Raw genomic sequence first — 21,124 nt, forward strand, 5'->3', positions numbered from 1 at the left:
ATAGAAACTGAGGTCCAACATTTACCGCATATTTATTTTTAAACATTGTAAGCATTCGCTTTGTAAGTTTCGACCGGATGCTTTTATATATATATGTACATCTAATGCCAATACAACCACCTACATAATCTGCGCCCTGAGTGACCAGTGTAAGCGCTGAAATTAATCTAGTCGTGTTAGAGCTTTTAAGCGAGGCGCGCAAGTTTCTGACAATTCTGACGGCAATTAACGATAAAATTCTAAAAAGTGTATATCTTGTGTTGCGCGATACTATTAACTTTAAGTGTAATTCAACGAAATCGTATATTCGTGTACGTTTCGGAACAAGATAATTTTATTGTCGAGGTAAAAGCAAATAAATATTTAAAACTTAAAGAATTTGTATCGCATTTCCCGAATATAATTCCATATGCTTATCCTTCTAAATGTGATTTTTACATTATATATATGATTGTGTGTGTGCTGCAGTTTTTCACGCTTGTCGTCCTTAAAATGATTTTACACATTTTTAAATTGATATTTACGTGTAGTAATATTAAGGATGGTAGGAAATTCAAGGTGCCAGGGATGTGAGTTACATGAACTATGTAACACTGTACTTGTACTGTATTCATCTTGAATGTAAGATGCTGATGTTACATCATTGCACATGCGTAAAATCACTCCCACCCTATGACGACGAGCCAATAAAAAATCGATATGTTTAAAATTTTAACGGACAAGCTTTAATTAGGTATTCTCTTAACTTTTATTAGTTAATAGTGAAATCTTGAATCTGATGGATCTTGAGTAGTAAGTAAGCGGTTACATGTGTTGTCGCTGTATTTATTCCGATAGTTTCTCTCTGTCTTGTTAAAATACTGCATAGCGCTTTCATAGCTCTGTAGTCGCGCCATTTTTACTGTTTCGTTTTGCTTTCATTACCGTTATCATTTCAATTATTTAATACGCGTTACAATAAAATGATAATAATAAGTGGCTATCACAATGAATATCGAGTTAATTTATATAACAGTGCGTTTAGTACACTATCAGTTAAAAATTTTAAGTTATTACAAATTTCATATTTGCTCTCATATATATATGTACTCTTTCTTTAAGATGAATAAATATTTCGTTTGTCCTCGTATTTATACTTGAGTGCGGTAGGTAGGTAATACGTAATTTAATACATAATCGTATATCTAGTATATAAATAAGCTGTATTTTAGCTGTTATAAATAAATTAGCTGTGTTTTATTTTAACTAAGAATAAAGTTATAGATACAAACAGCAATGAAATTGACGAAATTTTAGTTTCGTATCGTTATGTAAAACAAATTTTGTCTGTTTTGAGCATTTTTTGCGTTAGAAACCGTAAGAAAAAAGCTACTGAAAGCATATACTATAGAGAAGTTTGATACATGTAGCGTGAACGATAATAGTATGGCAATTTGATTTATTTCTTAATAATAGAAACTGTAGAATTTTGGCAATTTTTGGCTAGCTTACTTTCGTAAAGAACGTGCCAATTTCAATCTCCTTATTACGAGCAAATATGAAATACTTATCATGTTTATCGTTCAAGCGATATCATCATTTCGAGATGGAATAATAGCCAATCTGACAAACAAAGTCAGCTGTACAAATAAATACTGTATTTTTCTCAAGTGTTTTCAAAATTATATAAATTACTGAACATGCATCTAGATTTATTGAAATAAATTATAAAAAAAGTAATATTGTTTCGAGTATTAAGAAAACGAAAAAGTATTAAAATTGATAAAAAAATATTAAATTGTGTAAAAATATTTTGTATATTTATTCGTATTTTTACGAATGATTTTCCTTACTATTTTAACGCGATGTAAAAATTCATAATTCATCGTAATGTGGATGAAAAAAGGGAAAAATGTGTACTTTCGTACGTAATGTGCACTCGAGACTGGGAATGAGTTTAATCTAGCGCTAGCAAGTATTTTTAACACAATCACGTATACGAACGTTAATTTATGTGGTCAATGGGCTGAAGCTAATGCATAACGTTCAATCCTACTACCATAAAACGTTCATGTATGAAAATTACCTTAAAGTTCAAGGGAAGTATACACGGTTAGAGAGAATATTAGAAGCAAAATAGATATATTGATCAAGGGAATCGAAATAACAAGGTACAATTAATAAATATATATTAATAAATATATATAGGTATCAGTGTATTAGTACAAACTAATTACATTAAATTTTCTACAAAAAGCAAGTTTCTAATCGAAACACTTGTGCCCGAAAATTATTATTTACTTTTAACAGTAGATCTATCAGATCTATTAGATCGAGTCGTAATGCTTGTAGTTAAATATGCTGTATATATGCATATCAACGATTCTAATTAAAGCGGTTATGAAATATATATATATATGTATTAATCATATTTCTATCATAATAAAAGATAATATTAATATTTGCCAAAAGCACTTGTACGTCATGGGTAATTGCTAAATGTCATTCAAAAAGTTAAAGATTAGCTTTGTCTTTTGGAAAATATTGCGAATATAACAAGATTGAATCGACGCAGTCTGTTGTATGGATCAGTAAAACGCAGTGTAACAATTTTTTTCATTTCTAGTCTTTTCACGATTTTCGCTAATCGCAAGGATGCTAATTCATAATAATAATCCATAAAAACGCAAACACCTTGCTTATAAGCAGTCTATCAATGCCGTAATAGATATAAATATATTTATAATAAGTATAAATAAGAGATGTAAGAAAGAGATATAAACCGTGCTTCTAAACCTTAGATAAAATTAGAATATGATATCTTCGTTAATCCCCTGATAACCAGGTATTTAACCAGTTAACTGCGCTTGACGTGTATACTCGTCATTGTTTGATTTTATCTGCGCACCCTGTAAGGTATTTTTGATACTAAAGTTCGCAGTTAACAGGTTAAAACGGTTGCTATTAGCGTTTGAAATGACTAGTAGTGTAATCGTAATGCACATGATATGGTGGCATGGTTCGCGAATCTTTAACCTTCTCCGTTTAAAATTCTGAATTCTAAAATCTTCTATCCTCACCTTTCCTTTTTTTACCTCCTCTACTTTCCGCGTCGTCCTCTATGCTAATTTCTCCCTCTGTTTTTCTACAATCTGGTACTAGATGTCTTAGCGCATCTGTTCCCGCACAGGTCACATCTTCTTTCAGCTATCATGTTCCATCTTTCTGTGTTTTCATATCTTATCTGTGCTATTCCTTTCTTCCTTCCTTTCTTCCCGTTGTTCTAATGAATTTATAATTTATACCCTTCACTGTATCTGGATCGTTTTCTTCTACATTTCTTTTTCGCTTGTTTTCCTTCTTTTATCAGTGTATCCACTCCGGCTTGACTTATCCCATCCCTTTTTATATGTATTATAACCTTGTCAAGATTTCGTTACGCCTTTGGGCTTGTTTTCACTTTCACGATCGTGCTGTCATAGTCAAATTCGTCGTGAAGCGATATTAAAATCGGAAATTCGAGAAAAACGAGCTTGTCGTGTGATCCTCTTTCGTGATCTTCGTATACAATGACGTGCGAATTCTTTTGGTAGCAAATACGTTATTGAATACATATGTACGTATACTAATTCATCTGTGAAATATTTCACATTGGTGCAACGTAAAATCATCCGTGGAACATTCGCGTATCGATCATTTAGGGGAACTAACCAAGCAGATCGCCATCATAATGTTCAAAATCTGATGGAATTGAATTAATGGGCAAAAGGTACATTCTTGCTAGGACGAAAAACAGACGGCAGTAGCGGACATTTGCAAGTTATATCTCGAACAAGAATTTATATCCACTGTACGAGAAGCATCGGGAAAATCTGAGAGGATGAAGACCGTCTGGATAATCGGTGGGCCAGGATGTGGGAAAGGAACACAGTGCGAACGAATAATTGCAAAATATGGATTCTTTCACATAAGCAGCGGTGATCTACTGCGAGAAGAAGTTGCCAGTGGTAGTCCCAGAGGAGCTTCGCTACAGGAAACCATGTCCCAAGGTTTATTTGTCTCAACGGTAAATAATGTTTCGTAATGTTTAAACACGATGTCAGATTATTCCATGAATTTGTAAGTTGCTTGAAAAGTATTCGTATTGTTTTTGCCAGTTGATTTTTTCTGTTATATCCTACGCGTTGTACGACTCGGAATGGAATCGAAATAGTTATTTAAATATTCTTTTACTCGATAATAGATACTGCTTGTAGCTGGATATCAAATACATCGAGTAAAGATAGAGCAATTAAGTATAGGGAATAATAGTAAATAGTAGTAGTAAATAAGAAATATTAATTACTCATAAAAAATATATTTCATCTTACTCATATTCTGATCTTGATAAAACATTTTTTTTTATAACAAACAAACTGAATATTTTAAAAGCTTTTAAAAAATAAAAGCTAGGTGAAAAGATTTCAAATGAAGAAATTCATTGTCAAGTAAGACAAGTTTTTTTAGGAATGCACTTACGAAGCTACCTAATACCAAATAAATGACAAAGAGTTATCGAAATATGTAAACAGTGCAGACGTTGTTTAACGATGTATTAATGCTATAAGCATATAGATACGTATATAACATACATATGTAATATCTCCAGATTGTTCCCAGATTTTACTCTGTCGGTTTCTGCATTATCTATCTATCGATAATAGATCTTTAATCAAATAGCGACATTATATATGTATCATCTATTATTCACTATAAAATATTCAATTATTGTTATAATTACTATACTTATATGTACATACGTAATAAATACGAATACTCTTCTTACAGATGCATATAACGGTACATAAAAAATTGTGAATTTTTGTTTACTTTGTTATCGCTCGAAGTTGGTATCTATGACTAAAATTCACGTACGTCATCGTACGTTATATGAGTTTTAAGAAATGTCGAACCACGCGATACGAGTCTGTAAAAATAATCGTCAAGCGTAGAGCGATAAAATTATAGACAAGATATACAGGGTGCGGCCGAATAATACGTACAAGCGGGCACGAGGTGATTCCTTATGAAAAAATAAGAACAAAATATAGAATAAAATTTTTTCATTTAAGACTTAGTTTACAAAAAAATCGAATTTGAAAATTTATCAAGTATATTTGAATGTAGCTAATTCCGGACTAGACAGAACTGTATAATCGACAGAAGGTCATTCTACGTGTAAAAATAAACGGAAAATGTACAATAAAATTTTTTCTCAAGACGCTCTGTTTCCGAAAAAATAAATTTGAAAATTCATCGTACGCGCGTAAGTACTAGATCGATTCCTAATTAAACATGTTCGAACTCTATTTTCTTGAAAATAAAGCCTTGAACGAAAATATTTTATTTTATATCTTGTACATACTTTCGCTTCTACGATAACAACCTATCAATTATTTACTCGTATCCAGTCGGTAATTAGCCATGTTCAAGTATACTTGAGAAGTTTTCAAACTCGATTTTCTCGAAAACTAGACCTTAATGAAAAAATTTTATTCCATATTTTGTATTTATTTTTTATAAGGACTCGCTTCGTGCTCACTTGTACATGTTATTCGGCTGCACCCTGTATGTTATCTGGCGATGGATGGTTTATTCGTTATCCGAAGATGAATCACAAGCTTATTAAAGATCCATTTCCGCACAACGGTACCCGTTCCGTGTCCGCCTCGTATTTGTGCTGTTTACGCGTTAGTATTTTTATACGACCACTGACCAGGGATGGTCCGGGATGTATTCGAGACGAACGTGCCAGTTGGTTTGAGGTTTCAAGTTAAACACGATACAAGCACGCGCAAGAAAATGTTAGCTACAATAGCGATACTTTTGACAACGAATAATTTCTTTTGTTCATCGAACTTTATGTAAATTCTTATATTATCTGATTAATCAATTCCTCGATTTTTGTTAATATGAGAATTTATATAAAGTTAGACGAACGAAAGAAATAACGATGAATGAATTTTTAATGATATTTTGAAACCGGTCATTTGACCAGGCCTGGTGAGAATAGGTTATGGATCGTCACTAATCTACTATATGCTTGTACACACATATACTCTTTTACTCTTGGGCAAAAATATCTTTTTCACGGTTCGTTACGCACAGACTGCCGGAACAGTTTCCATTAATAAAAATCACTAATCTGTGCAAAATTTAAGGTCGATTGGGTAAGGAAGATGGATACCCCTGAATCTTCGAACATAAAAATCATTATTTCAATGACGCGCGTAAAGTCGATTTTACATGCGATTATCTTCCAAGTTATTGATTATAGGAAAAAACACTGCATTCTATATTACTATATTCTATTCAGTTGTTTCGTTCTTGAAAAGAACGAACGTAAGCCTAGAAAATATTACGAAACTCTTTTGTTCAAATTTTTCAAATAGCTACATAGTTTAGGAATACATAGTATATATACATAGCATACACACACGTACGTCATGTGTTTCATTTCCCATTTTGAAAACATTTTGAAATGTACAAGTAGTGTGTACGAGTTAGAAAATATTTATCGCAAGTATGTATACACTCTGTGTAAATCATTTAAAAGATCTTTAAAAAGATTGTCCAACATAGTCCAAGATCGTCCAAATTGTCTTTACATTATTTCATACTTTGTTCGAACATGGCGTATCTCTTAATATCGGACGAGTACGTTTGACGTATATAATGAGCGAAAACGATGGAAAAGAACGTAGAAAAGATTATTAACTATATTCGAATAGGCCTATTTTTTAAGAAATGGACAAAATGATAGCTAATAAAAGTTTCAGCGATCTTTTTTGTATTTGCTCTTTTTCCTAAGCTACTTTCGTAACCCATAACCTATTAAAAAATAAAAATAAAACAAATAATAAAAAGTATACAAACGAGAACGCTGTAATTAAAATATACATAGTACATGACAGAAAAGTATAAAAATATTCTTTGTTTTACTAGGATATCGTACTGGATCTGATAAGAGAACGGATGGAAAAGGCTAAGAAGGAAAAAGCTACAAAAACTGGATTTCTTATTGACGGATATCCCCGTGAATTAGAACAAGGTCTCCTTTTCGAAAAGAAAGTAAGCATTAACACGACGATTATAAAAATATTACATATTACGTATAACTAGACTACGCATGTTTATAAGAAAGAATCGTTGACGTTTATATGGGCGAATGTTTTATACTGTTTCAAGTATATGGTTTTATAGTCATAGGTTTTATAGTTTCTGCAAGATGTCTCACGAGGAAACATTAGTCATCGATACATACAGTTTGGTTTAAAACCGTGTCTTTTTAATTTACTCCACAGATTTATGGACCTTTTTTTAACGTATTTCTAGTGAATATTGCCAGTTGTTTATCATTTATGACCAATTTGAAAGAATTCTTGGATTTATCCAATGAGCGATTGAGCAAAGTTTCATGTTGTTATACGTATAAATAAATAATGAAAAGTAGAAAAAGAAGAATATTTTAACGGAAATGTGCGTAACCTAAAAATATGAAAATCTTTTCAAAGAAAGTACTTATGAGTAATTATCCATCATACTTGTGCGATTTGTATGATTTTTTCTTTCTTCTACTTGATATAATTGGTACAATATACCGGCATCGTTTTATGGAAAAAGATGAGACATCCTGTATCTTTATAATAGATACTATGTACATTCTGTACATTTCTAATAAATTTCTTATAAATGCAAATATTCATAGTCTAATTATAGCAATAAGCAGTAGCAATTCCCAATAGAAAAATGATCGAAGTTTCGAAACACCAACGAGTCTATGTCGCACGCTAACGTTATAACACAGAGAAATTTATTTACTTTTCTAACCTTCCATAGAACTTACGTATTTTTATTCACCTACAGTGTACAGTAGACTCTCGTATAATGCGGTTAATACGTTACGTGCTATATGAATTGGCGTTGCAGGAAATCGAGCTGTACGGGAAGTTTTCTCGTACATAACGCGTATAACCTAACAAGTAAAGTACGTTTCATCAAATAAGACGGAAGTTTAAAAATAAATGGCATATATACGAAGATGATTAAAAACAAAACATATTATTAACGTTTGTAAAAAATCTCTTATTTCATTGAAATTTAATAAAAATGTAATTACATAAATTTATGCATCATGCTTTTTAACATTTTTTCAAATTGAAAAATACTTGTACAATCTTGATTGTTAGTCACTATCCGAATCGTCCAAAATCACATTCCAACGCCTTCGTTCCGTTGGAATTAAATATTCATTTTCAATCGTCGAATCGGCTTCGCTCATACAGGTTCGATCCTTTCAATGAATTTATTATCCTGCTTTGTTATATGTATTTGGCGCGTTATAGGGATTGCGTTGTAGGAACTCGCGTTATACGGGAATCCACTGTATATTTGACGCAAACACGTAATATTGTCTGTGTTAAAATGTTATAAAGTAATGGACCAAAAGTTATGAAATACGCTATGAAATGAAAGGGAAAGTTGGGAATTGGTAACGTAAAAGAGAGAAAGACAGAGAAACAAGACTAATCGCGAGTATTTTCATGAATTTAGGTGTGTCCTGTCGATTTAATCATTTTCTTCGATGTTTCGAACGAAACGTTAGAGAAGAGGCTACTAGGGCGCGCAGCAGTATCGCAAAGAGCTGACGATAATCTTGAAACGATCAAAAAGAGAATTCAGATATTTAACGTAAAAAATGGAGAAATTGTTAACCATTACAAAGACAAAGTTCTAAGAGTGAGTATTCGTGCGATCATTTTCTAATTCTTTTCAACATATTGGGCTATTTGGAAAGATTGTAGTGAAAAGGAGTTTGAAAGAACATATGTACATATTGTACATGTATATGTATAGTAAGCTTTCGTGAAATCAGAATTCGCGCTGTTCTGCGTTTTCACAAATAGTTTTCTCCTACATACTTCGGTAACCGATTACGTTAACTTATGATAATTTTGGTGTCCATCGTCTTTCAGCCAATATCAATTTTTATAAAATTTTAAATTATTGGATCTTTACGGAAAACGAATGACACGATATGCGTCACTTCGACGAGTTTCATCGAGCGATTTATCGAGTAGTTTCGTGATCGTTTGCTTCTTCGAGAGATTCTCTTGTTCTTCTTTATAAATCTTTCTTTTTTTTTCTTGTTGTTGTTGGCACACGACGTGTTTTTTTCTCGATCAATACCATCTTTTTATCTTTATCTACCAATACTTTTTATCTTTAATCGATGTATTTGCTGTCCAATTAGACGTAGTAACTGTGTTCAAGCAGCGTTCCGCAAAGGTATATGCTTGTGTATAAGTAATTCTTTCGGAAATCTTATCGAGTATATATGACACGCAGAATAGACTAAATTTAGAGAATAGAATAGATCGACTGTTAAAAATGCTACGAATTTTTCCAACAACTCAATATAAACAAATCCTGATAACGAATAGACGCAATAATGGAACCTTCTTCAATGTTTCATGTAGATCAATGCTGAAGGCAGTGTGGATGACATATTCGCCGAAGTTTCCAAAGCGTTAGATGCTTTGTTGAAATTGAAATAGATCCTGAAGTCTCTCATAGAGATCCTTCTATAAAACCGTCAAAATCATTCGACATAATTCTTTGGAAGTCTACGATCAAAATATAAAATATATTTTACGTTTCTTACCCATTTGTATTTATACAAATATTTGATTTGTACAAGTCTATGAACGATTTATTCAACGTTTTGATAGTTTGGCGTACAGTAACGGTCGAATACGTGTATTAGATACCAAAGAGTACCTGTTCTTGTTGGCGATATATTCTATAACGAGTTAAAATAGAACTGTTAACGAAATAATTCACGATATTTCGTAGAAAATACCTCATCTTTTGATTGTTATAACATCGCTCGTAATTTTATCGATTGTTTCGAATAATAATAATAATAATAATTAATTACGCTATTTCACAATCATGGAAAGCCCATTCTCCAAAAATCATTTCCTTCCTCTAGTTGAACGTCGACGTTCTTTCAATCGAATTCATCATCTTCATAAAATCTAGTAAAACTTCGAAATCTGTTGACTGCGCAAATCGAAATTCCGTTTCTATTGTGTACATATCGCGTCGACGTACAGGTTAATTGCTTTGTCCGTCGGTCTGTGTCTCCCGATTATCCAAGAGTATCCCAGTTGTACAAAAAAATGATGCATTTTCAAGTAAACATTCAATCGGATAAGATTCTTCAGTGAATTAAAAAATGGAAAAGTTAATTGTAATTGTGACATACTTGATAGCGTGTTTAGGATTACACTTAATTACATGCGATAATTACTGTGAAATTAATTCACGACAGTTACCATACTACAAATTAATGAAATCTAACGCCCGTTCGAATCAGTTAATACTCTCAAGGAAAACGGTGCAAAATGTGAACGAGTGCAGGAAGTTCGCTTCGGTGAAGAAGGCTTTGGCATTTAATTATGGTTTAGACGATGACTATGGTAAGACGAAAGACGCTGATTGGAAACGTATCGTAATGTTCCACGGTGTTCAATCGGTGATCAATAGTTAGACGACTGTGTGTGTTTATGCATTTACAGTGACAAATAAAAGTATTGTGACATGGAATAGTACATTCTAAGTAGGGTCTTGTGTAAATTCCTGAAAAATTACGATTCTTTATTAAACGAAATCTTTCGTAAAATATAACTCTATCAAGGGTTGAAAACAATTACGATTTCGATTCTGCTTCTTCAAATGCTCACGTAGAACTTTTATTATCCGAATAATTGTTACAATGAATCGAAATTTTCGTTCTCATTCTAATTCCTATATCAATTCTTATATAGCTTCTAGATTATTTTCTTGTTTTTTTCTTTTGCTTTTGCAACAGGTGCAAAACGATTCTACAATCGATTCTGGTATTAATTATACTATAATTTGTATCTTATGTTTCGCCAAAAAACAGTTTGTTATCTGTCTTTAATTTTTATCGTATGCATGTATGCTTAACGATACTGAATCGGCATGTATTTCAGTCTGGAAGTTATACACGTACCTGTCATAAAAAGATGTGTCACACGTACGAAGAATCAAGTTTTAGACAGATTTATACAGCATTTCTTTGGAAAATTTCATCCATACTAAATATTAATACCGGTCTTTGCTCGGTCACGTCATACGTATAAATATATGAAATATTCAAATAATATTCGATCTTGGTGAATTAAACAAATTCCTGTCTAGATTTTCCTTTAGCTGCGTTTATAAAAATGTGAATTTGCATGAATATCAGCAGTCTGTCGGTAATAATATAAAACTGCGTGCCAGAGTTTTGTTTCTGTTCACATAGAATTGAATATTGGCGTTCAGAATAAAAGTAAAACAACGAGGAAAATATGCCAAGCGCTTCAATGTCCTGAGATTTACAATTTTACTACGCTTGTGAAGGATAAGAATTATAAATATTATAGCACGTATCCCAGCTCCATACCAACTGGTAAAAAAAAAATAAAGAATAAAAGTATCGACATGTCGCAAGTAACAGGAATTTATACAAATTATTTTTATTGTAGGTTCTAGCTTCACACTGGTCTGCGTTCCTAGGACAGGGATATTTGTATTTTCGAGCGATAACTTGAATTACAGCCAAGCACGAATAGCTTGCCAAAAAATAAATGCATCGCTGGCTCACATAATCAGCGAGGAACGTACTAACGGGCTTGCAAAATACATTTCGCCAAACACACCTACTTTTGTCGGACTTAGTAACCGTAGAAATGGAAAATTTTGGATGAACGAATTTGGTATTTAATTTTAAGTTTGTATACGGTAAAATTTTGCCACATAACGTTTACATAAATTCATAGTTTTTTTAATTATTGTTTAGAATTAGAAAATGATGCTTACGGTTAGGAAAAAATTAGTTTAAAAAGGATTCTAGTCTTTGATATCTCGCTTCTTTATAAATTCTGAAAAACTTATATACGGTATGATTAATAAAAATATTATACAATTTTTAGACGAACCACTTTTATGTTTTAATTATCGAGCATGGGGAAGGGGACAACCATCGCATTCAAAAGGATGTGTCACTCTGGTACAACCACCTCAATTACAACTTGGACCTTTTTGGAAAGTTGTTCCTTGCGGTAGTGTGTTATCTTTTATCTGTGAAATTTCACCGATCTATTCATATTTGCATAGCTAGAAACTTTGAAATTTACAAGCAAGCATATTAATAGGTAGCAGTTTCAACTACACATATATGTGTGAAAAGCTAAAATAAAATAATATATTATGCTTTAAATGCTTTTAATACACACATTCGAATGTACTACTTATTAAAGAATATTCTAAATAAATATTTTTTGATCAGAAAATAAAATGTTAATTATTAAGTTACTTAGAACTTGTAACATTCCGATATTAATATAACTGTGAGTATAAAATGTACAAAAGAGAAAGCAATGAGTTTGTTGTTAATGCATTAAAAACACAAATACTAATTATATACATAAGTTTAATACGTGGTTACAAGTATGATACTCATTACTAGCAGAAAAAAGTATTTCCTAACAAATTATTTACATTTGAATTGCTCTGAAAATGATCGATACGAAAGAAAAAACATAATTCTCACTCTTTGTTGATTATATACACGTATACAATTCTAGGATTATACCTTTAAAAATTGTGCTTCTTTCAATTATTTACTTATTATCTATCACATGCTTTCTAAGCTGATTACTTAAGACTTAAAACCAACCATTAAGATGTATCGATACTTTATTTGTGGTTATAATAGGGTTCGGAAATAATATATATACATGTGCATATATATATCGTAATAATAACAATTTGATTATGTCAAAGTTTCATTGCTTAATAATCTTTAATACAAGCATTAATAATAAAGTAAAAAAATTGGATTCCAACATGTTACTCAAATAATATATATCTACACTTCATTCGAATAGTAAATTATCTTAATATATGTATGTTGAAATTCTCCGTCAATAAATATTTAATCGGTATTGTATTTATAATAGAAGAAAATATATATTATTTAATCTGCAATTTTATATATAATTTTATATATATTATTTCATATGCATGTACACTAAGCGGCCAAGATAAAATAATTTTTACTTACTCATTTCCATACTCGTATCAAAATTATTACACAATCCAAATTTAAGAAATGAAACAAAATACAACATGCATTCTAATCTTTTGCTTCACAAATTACTAGCTATCATTTACATTCTTCAAACAGAAAGTCAACATTGTAGACAATAATAATAACAATAATAATAATAATAATAATAATAATAATAATAATAATAATAATAATAATAATAATAATAATAATATTAATATTAATAATATTAATAATAACAATAATAATAACAACAACAATAATAATAATAATAATAATAATAATAATAATAATAATAATAATAATAATAATAATAATAATAATAATAATAGTAAGAAGGAGAGCATGATTTCTTTGCCATACCAAAAAAATTTATCTTCCATGATACATGATATATGCATAATTAATTTGAAACAATTAACTTGCATTCTATAAATGACTAAAACATTTCGACATATGTATGTTAATAATGGAAATACTCATTTTTAATGCGTGTGATGCATCATATATTTAAAAATATTTTATATGTAAGCAAGTTTCTATCTACAGCTTTATTTATAAAAAAATGCATGTTAATACCATACAGGTGTTAGTCCATTTGAAAGATCGTTGTTTTGACGATTAATGTAGTAAATAGTCTATATATAGTCTATAATATTCGTTACTAAAGGAAGACAACGTTTTTCTTTATCAAAGTTATTGTATTTAAGTAATTATTTCATAACTTGAACATATATTTGACTTAGCTATAATTCAAATCTTCATTTTATCATGGACTTGAAAATAATTATTGTGTGATAATAGTAAAATATTATTAATATTATGCACGAACTTGGAAATTTTTCTTGCTTTCGCTTAGGACTATTATTGTCACATATCGTTAATTTGCAATGATGTATGAAATTTAGATTTGCGAATAGAAGTCTTGTCATTTTGTAAAATTTAAACGTTTTTTTACATAAAAATCTTACATTAATCTTTCAGTTGTGATAATATATAAAAGTATAAAAGGATTTATTAATGATATTTTTTGTATGGAGTCATATCAATTACTGGACATTTCTGAAATGTGGTCAGTATGCTAAGCTGTTTTTAGATCAAATCGATTGTGTAAAATTATAACAAATAACATAACTCTTCCATATCCTTTTAAAAATATTTTTACAGAGATATAAAACAAGATAAAAATTAGCGAATATACAATAAAAATACTAGTTTGAAAATTACTCGTAGCTTGTATAACTGTTGAAATTAAATTTCCAGATCAAACTACCAATTCAATGTTATTTATTTTGCATTGTATTCATTTACTTCACTTGTTCGACTAATGGGTGAAAAATCAAACATATTTAACACAATATCCATATAATACATAAAAATATACATTATCTCCTTATGTACAGTAATAGATATTGCAGACATATGACAACAATTTTATTTAAATATGATCAATGTAAGACGTTAGCTCAATTTATTAAGAAATACGTACATGAAAACAATGTTTTGAATCCTATTATGCAACAAGTTTGTGCTTTTGTATTGAAGTTATGAGATAGACGCTACATGAAAGAAATTTTCAGATAGGGTCTATTGCATTATAAGCATAATCTAAAATTCTTCAATGAATTGTAACACACTGATAATTATAATGTTCATGTAATAATCCATGTAAATATTTTGCAATTTCTTATTTACATGCAAACATTTTCAGAAAAAACTTTTTACTCATGGCATAATTATACAAATTCTTCTACTAGATGAAATTGTTCTTGATATAAATTCTGTAAACAAATACAGATATACATTCTGTATACAATTAACGACAATTAATTATAATAATAATAATAATAATAATAATAATAATATTAATAATAATAATAATATTGTTCATGATAATAAACAAATTTCATATAAAAATAAACAAACAAAAAAAAGTACGTATAAATCTAAAGCTGCCAAAATTTAACATCTTCTAGTGTCTTTCTTCTCATATGCAAAAGAAGTATTCTATATTTTATAACTATTTCATCCCACTTATTTATAATTACATCCCATTTAAATAAGCTACATTCAGCTGAAATGTGTAAAAATTTTGTACAATACTAATACTCTAATTTATATATTACATTGGATATCATTCAAAATGTAATGATATAATTTGTAGATCAGCTGTAAACTATATAAAAGAAAACTACAAAAATAGTATCTTCAGGCAATAAAAGTACTAACGTTCTAGATATAATGAAGATATTACAAATAAAAGGATTATAAAGATATTGTAATTAAAACATAATGTTTATTAAGTTTTCATTAAATTAAAATATTTAGAAAAAATTTATATCTATTAAATTTTAGGACAATTTTGTGAAAAAGAAACAGACATAAATTATTATAAATCTGATAAGAAGTACAGTGAAATCATTACTTTTTGAAAGATATACTTATTAACAACGACATTTATAGTGACAGTGTTAGTTTCATTGGCCCTGGCACTTGAATCCTTTAATCACTGCAATCTGTTTGTTTTAGACTAGAATTTTTGTATATTTAGTAGTTCATTTGCAAATTACTATAGGAATTTACTGTTTTCTTCAACTCATTTACGATACTGGGTATTTACATATTTGCACATAGCTAACGTATAATCTGAAATAATGTGATTATAATCGGAGGAAATATTATAAACCTGCTATTTTTTCTTTTTAGATAATACTGATGTAAAAAATTAAATATTGTTTTGCTTGTATTTATTTCATACACGTATCCTTAACCATTTCATTCTATACTTAAAATTTCCTTCATTTAAAAAAATAAAAAGATTTGAAATATTCAACATTTTTGTGATTATATGGAACAAAGTTATTAATATAATTTGTTTTTTAAGTGAGCTTTAACGTATCTTGTCACTCTATTTCATATAGGATAAAAATTATTATTCATAGTTTGCTGCCTCATTTAGTCATATTATAATACGTGATATAAAGTATCACAAGTATTTCATCATGTAGCACCATTTTAAGTTATCTTAAACTTATTTCATTTTAAATAGGTATATTTAATACTTTGTTAATGCATTTTTTCTGGAAACTAAATAGTATTAACGTTTTTATGGTAGAGTTACAAAATTATGCACGGGAAAATTAAATATATTGGCACTTGAATTATTTAATGGACTTAAAAGTAATTAGTATTACGTTATAAATGCGAGGCAGCTTTTCAACGAAAATATAAAATGCATAGTCTTTACTGATTTAGTAATTTAAGTACAAATATATTCCTATAGTTTTGAAATACAGTTTAAGGAAATATATTAGAAAGATATACATATTAATTTTAAAATGTTTTAAATGTTTTAAAATAAATCTCTATATACGTATACAGGATGAATAAATAAGTATTACCACCTGACTCGTTATCTATTAACTTTATCGAAAAATGTTTGAAATAAAATTTGGTGTATTTGAGAAGACTGGCCAGATGAATGTATTTTGATTTTTTGAAATATTAAAGTGACCTTGAGTTTCTCAAATTAAATGAAAATTTATGAAACGTATCGATGGTCAATTATTCAAATTCTCAAACAGATTAAAACAGGATATTAATAAAAAATGCAGTGTCATTTAAAACATTCTAAAATCGAAAATCAGAAATCGAAATATATTCATCTGGCCGAAATTTTCTCGAATACAAAAATTTCGTTTAAACCATTTTTTTTAATAAAGTCAATAGATAAGTTATTTCAGGTGGTAATTCTTATTGATTCATCCTCTATATCAGGTATCCATTACTAAATATGCTGTATTTTTACTTTAATTAAGTAATGAAGCTAATAATCCTTTAATAGATATAGAAAGATTTGGAAAGTTTATATTACATATGTTTTAGAAACTTTGAGATGTCATTAAAAGTAATATGAAAGTAACAAATAAAATACTTATAGTGAAATAAGATAAACTGACGTAAATTGAAAAAATGCTTCTTCAAGGAAGGAATGATATATGGAATATTTACTTAGTCAAATTAAATAAATACTGTTACCACATTAGCGAAACAAATTAAAAATGCCGCTACTAGAATGAATAATTCTAAAAATTATACAGTAAGTATACACTACTGTTCGACGATATTTATAATGGAAAATGAAATTGAGATTTTAGCAGCATTTTACATGAAAAGACATACTGTAGAATTTGTGTTGATTAATCAGGGCTGTTGATTGAAGAGACAGGAGGTACAAATTGTTCCAAAATTTGTCCCATTGTTTGTTGTAACATTGCTTGCTTTTCTTCTAAAGCAACAACCTGTTTCATGTAATTTTCAATTTAATTAGTAATTATAAATATTATATATATTTGTGGAACAAAATATTACAAATTAATACGAATTAAACATACATGGAAAATATTTAATAACTTTAAGCTAACTCTCTTACTATACTCACCCTTTCTAGTAGTTGATTGTAAAGTGCAAATGGGACATAAGCAGGAGGAGTTCCAGGAGTAGATGAAATTTGTTCAATATGCAAAGATGTGTCACATTTCTGGCTTTGACTTTTATCCTTCAGTCTACTTTCTTCACTTTCCCCTTCTAATTTATTAATACAATCAGCAACATTTGTCGTTGTTAATACTCTACATTAAAATTGGAAAATTATATACAAATTAAAAACTTAGTACTCGTACCATCATAAGCATTTATTGAAAAATGCAATTTTACCGTGAACTGGGGCGTTCTTTTTTTTCTTCGGATTTATCAATACGATCCACCGACACAATCTTTCTCCTTTCCAATTGATTCAATTTCAATTCCTCTACCTAGAAACGATAGTCAGCATAAAATACATTACGTGTTCATACGAGTATAATCATGGAAAATTATTATATTTATTATTACAAAATTTGTATATAGATGAATATGAAAGATACATATGTACATAAATAAAATATATAAATGGAATTACCCAAGGTGCTTTTCTTCTTGCTTTTGCAGCCAATCCTTCAGGTTCTTCTTCCCGTAATTGTTCTAATATAATGTCTGCATTACCGTTTGCTAAGTTATCTTCCTATTGTGAATAGAAAATTACATATTTTAAGTACTAACATTTTAGATATTACCGACACATATACTAAAAATTAAAATAGAGCCAAGAACACTAACAGGTGTCGTAGTGGTTGTGGTAATTGGTGGTCCAGTAACGTGGCGTCTTAAACGTTGTGAAGAAGGTGGACGTCGATGGGGTGCTTTAGCTCGAGAAGCTGTTAAATGCGAAAGCGGTGCACCTTCTCCTCGTTCTACGCCATCTAATTCTTCACCCAGAGCTATATTTGTATTTCCATTACCATTATTAGTTCCAACATCAGCTACAAGACGTTTTAAATTCGAGGTAATTGAATGTCCACTTATATTTTTCCTTTCTCCACCACTTCCTCCAATTCCTGGAGAAGTTGATGTCGTAGAAGATGCCCCTGTTGATATGGTTTTCTTAGTTACATCTGTAGTAAAAATATAACAATTTCAACAATTTATAGCAAAATAAACGATTTTATTTATAGTTTAAAATTTTACATGATTTTTGTTAACTAATTAGAATGAAAAATTAGATACCTGCATGTAGATCTTTTACATCCAAACTTTTTCTAGTGTGCACTTTTCCATTCTTTTTTATTTGATGAGAATGTTTTGTAATGGACTTCATAGATGCCTTAAGTTTTTGTTCATGATCTTGATGATCGGATGGAACATTTATTACTTCAACAAAATTATCAGGAAATAAGCCTACTTGGCCATTTAATTCTCCTATCCACCATCCCTAGAAGTTATTTTTCATACTCATGACATGAATACTCTCAAATTATAGTTTTCAAAACTTATTCATAAGAAACGGATAATACTCGATTTAAGTAATCAATACCTTATCAGAAGCATTTGTAGATAGAAGAGTTATTATATCTCCTTCGTTTAATGTCAATTCATCTATATTAGCAGCTTCATAAGGAAAAAGTACTTTACACAACCTTCTGCTCTCTTGATCTTTGTGTTTATCAGATTCTTCATAAACTGGAGGAGAAACAAAATTTGATGGAAAAACACCAACTCTGCCTTTAAGTCTACCTCTCCACCATCCCTCTTCTACTTCACCCAAAAATTCTATAGAATCTTGGGGTACTAAAGTTAGTTCATCTTTATTACATGGTTCATAATTAAAAAGCACTTTACAAAATCGTCTTTTAGATCCGCCGTTTTTTAAGGAGACATCTTCAGATTTAGTACTACCAGCTCCTTCGCTTCCTCCACTTCCTGTACTTCCAACCGTTCCACTTGATAAAGGTTCCAATACCTATATTTGATTGTAATTATTTATATTAATGTATAAAAATTTTACACCAGCATTTCTTCTACATTGGAAATGTATATAAATCTTATCTTTCAAATATTGTACAATCACCATATAGAAAATATATTAATATTAAAAGAATGAAAAGTTACCTTGACAAAATTATCAGGAAACATGCCCCGCTTATCTCTTAAAGTCCCTTCCCACCAACCACCTAACATCACTTTAATTTCAGTAATAACGTCTCCTTTCTTTAAAGTTAATTCATCAGGTTCTTGTGCTTCATAGTTATATTCTACAATTGCCTCCATATTTTTTATTCTAACAGTAGCTTGAATATTTTAACACATAAATATCACAACCTTATATCTGCAAGAAATACAAACTAATTTACACTAAAAACACCAAGGATACATATAAATTTACATGTAGATGTAGATAAACAGAGCACACGAATGACATATAAATGACAGAATACGAACTCTCGAATTAAGTCACTTTTTCTCGAATAAAAGTTTGATAGGTTAATTTATTTACGTGGGCAGTTAGTGTGAAATCTCTAGTCGTTCTCCTTGTAACGAGTTCTTGTTGCAAATGAACAAATTACTCGTTGTGAAAAAGCAGACTGAACACAGAACGTAGCATACGTATGAGTTAAGACAAACTGCACGTCCGTAAAAGTCATTTGTTCTTCGTGCATCCTCCACCTTTCATATCACTGCACGTATTTATTATATTCATTGTATTATAATGTCTAAGAGATGTGTCGGTGTAAACTGAAAATTTAGGCGTATCCCATATTCGGTTAACAGTTCGATATATCTGTCATCGCGGCCATCTTGGACTCCAAGCTCAAGTGAACTTCAAGATGCAATTTATGTGTGGTATAAGGTGCGCATGCTAACCTATCGCTGACTCAAAGAACGCGCCAAGCAATTTATGATTCATTTTCGCAATGTATAAAGCCCATCAATGAGTAGGCCATTACTCCAAGAGACGTTCAAGATTGTACGAACACGTTGGTGATTCATAAAAGACGCTGTTAACTGAATTATGATCGTTGCTTCATATGTATTTACCATTGATCTAGATATTTCACTTTCTGTAGATGTAGGTTATCTACCGATGCTTATCACATTTCTCGTGAGTATTTACATGTGCAAAGAGAACATTCGTCTAGAAAGTTATATACCTTGCTGTATATTTTTAAGCAACTGATTCATATAAATCGGTTACCACTAATAATAAATATCCTCACGTATCAGTCAGATATGCGCAGAGCGCATACAAAGTTTCCTATGTATCTAACATTTTAATCATATGTAACGAGGTCATTTTATAAAACGTTACATAGTAACGTTATCTGATACAATAGGTAAAACAAATTTGATTTGGACGCGTAAGCTAAACTTTATCGTAGAAGCTAATTTCAACTGAAATATTTACGATATTTGGAAAAGGTATTGAAGAAATTCTTAATCGTAGATAAAGGGTATATATGCGCGATTTTATGATCGAATCAGATATTACGTTGCACAGTTGCTCCTATAAATTCAAAAATTATAAATGTATATATGTACATTTGCATACATACATATATCTATCTGTCTATATATATATATATATAT

The 21,124-nt window shown here is 29.9% G+C and overlaps 3 protein-coding genes across 13 annotated transcripts; 2 read left to right on the forward strand and 1 right to left on the reverse strand.

The window, feature by feature from the left end:
• The first annotated feature begins 83 nt into the window (after positions 1 to 83).
• On the forward strand, positions 84 to 9,951 carry LOC126869759 (adenylate kinase isoenzyme 1). Of its 7 annotated transcripts, none has more exons than XM_050626708.1 (5): positions 84 to 345; positions 3,749 to 4,045; positions 6,964 to 7,089; positions 8,572 to 8,757; positions 9,498 to 9,951. In XM_050626708.1, exons 2-5 carry the CDS (start codon positions 3,860 to 3,862, stop codon positions 9,573 to 9,575), a joined length of 576 nt encoding a protein of 191 aa, XP_050482665.1. In that variant the 5' UTR covers positions 84 to 345; positions 3,749 to 3,859; the 3' UTR covers positions 9,576 to 9,951. The 7 variants fall into 7 exon arrangements, with proteins under 7 accessions (XP_050482665.1, XP_050482659.1, XP_050482688.1 ...); XM_050626702.1 differs by having other exon boundaries at positions 85 to 345; positions 3,764 to 4,045; XM_050626731.1 differs by lacking the exon at positions 84 to 345 and adding an exon at positions 658 to 796 and having other exon boundaries at positions 3,764 to 4,045.
• A 144-nt stretch (positions 9,952 to 10,095) lies between these two features.
• Positions 10,096 to 15,191, forward strand: LOC126869674 (uncharacterized). Its single transcript, XM_050626522.1, has 4 exons — positions 10,096 to 10,502; positions 11,354 to 11,500; positions 11,577 to 11,807; positions 12,024 to 15,191. The coding sequence occupies exons 1-4, from the start codon at positions 10,259 to 10,261 to the stop codon at positions 12,209 to 12,211; spliced, it is 810 nt and encodes a 269-aa protein (XP_050482479.1). The 5' UTR covers positions 10,096 to 10,258; the 3' UTR covers positions 12,212 to 15,191.
• On the reverse strand, positions 12,029 to 21,061 carry LOC126869395 (SH3 domain-containing kinase-binding protein 1-like). Of its 5 annotated transcripts, none has more exons than XM_050625908.1 (10): positions 20,034 to 20,371; positions 19,649 to 19,865; positions 19,074 to 19,499; positions 18,767 to 18,971; positions 18,320 to 18,654; positions 18,123 to 18,224; positions 17,879 to 17,976; positions 17,604 to 17,793; positions 17,345 to 17,463; positions 12,029 to 12,171 (listed from the first exon to the last, which is right to left on the reverse strand). In XM_050625908.1, the coding sequence occupies exons 2-9, from the start codon at positions 19,805 to 19,807 to the stop codon at positions 17,362 to 17,364; spliced, it is 1,617 nt and encodes a 538-aa protein (XP_050481865.1). In that variant the 5' UTR covers positions 19,808 to 19,865; positions 20,034 to 20,371; the 3' UTR covers positions 12,029 to 12,171; positions 17,345 to 17,361. The 5 variants fall into 5 exon arrangements, with proteins under 5 accessions (XP_050481865.1, XP_050481856.1, XP_050481847.1 ...); XM_050625899.1 differs by lacking the exon at positions 12,029 to 12,171 and adding an exon at positions 12,506 to 14,943; XM_050625890.1 differs by lacking the exons at positions 12,029 to 12,171; positions 20,034 to 20,371 and adding an exon at positions 20,576 to 21,061 and having other exon boundaries at positions 12,506 to 17,463.
• Between the last annotated feature and the right edge of the window lie 63 nt (positions 21,062 to 21,124).

The sequence above is a fragment of the Bombus huntii genome, chromosome 1 (genome assembly GCF_024542735.1).
Source record: "Bombus huntii isolate Logan2020A chromosome 1, iyBomHunt1.1, whole genome shotgun sequence".
In the NCBI taxonomy this organism is placed as follows: Eukaryota; Metazoa; Arthropoda; class Insecta; order Hymenoptera; family Apidae; genus Bombus; species Bombus huntii.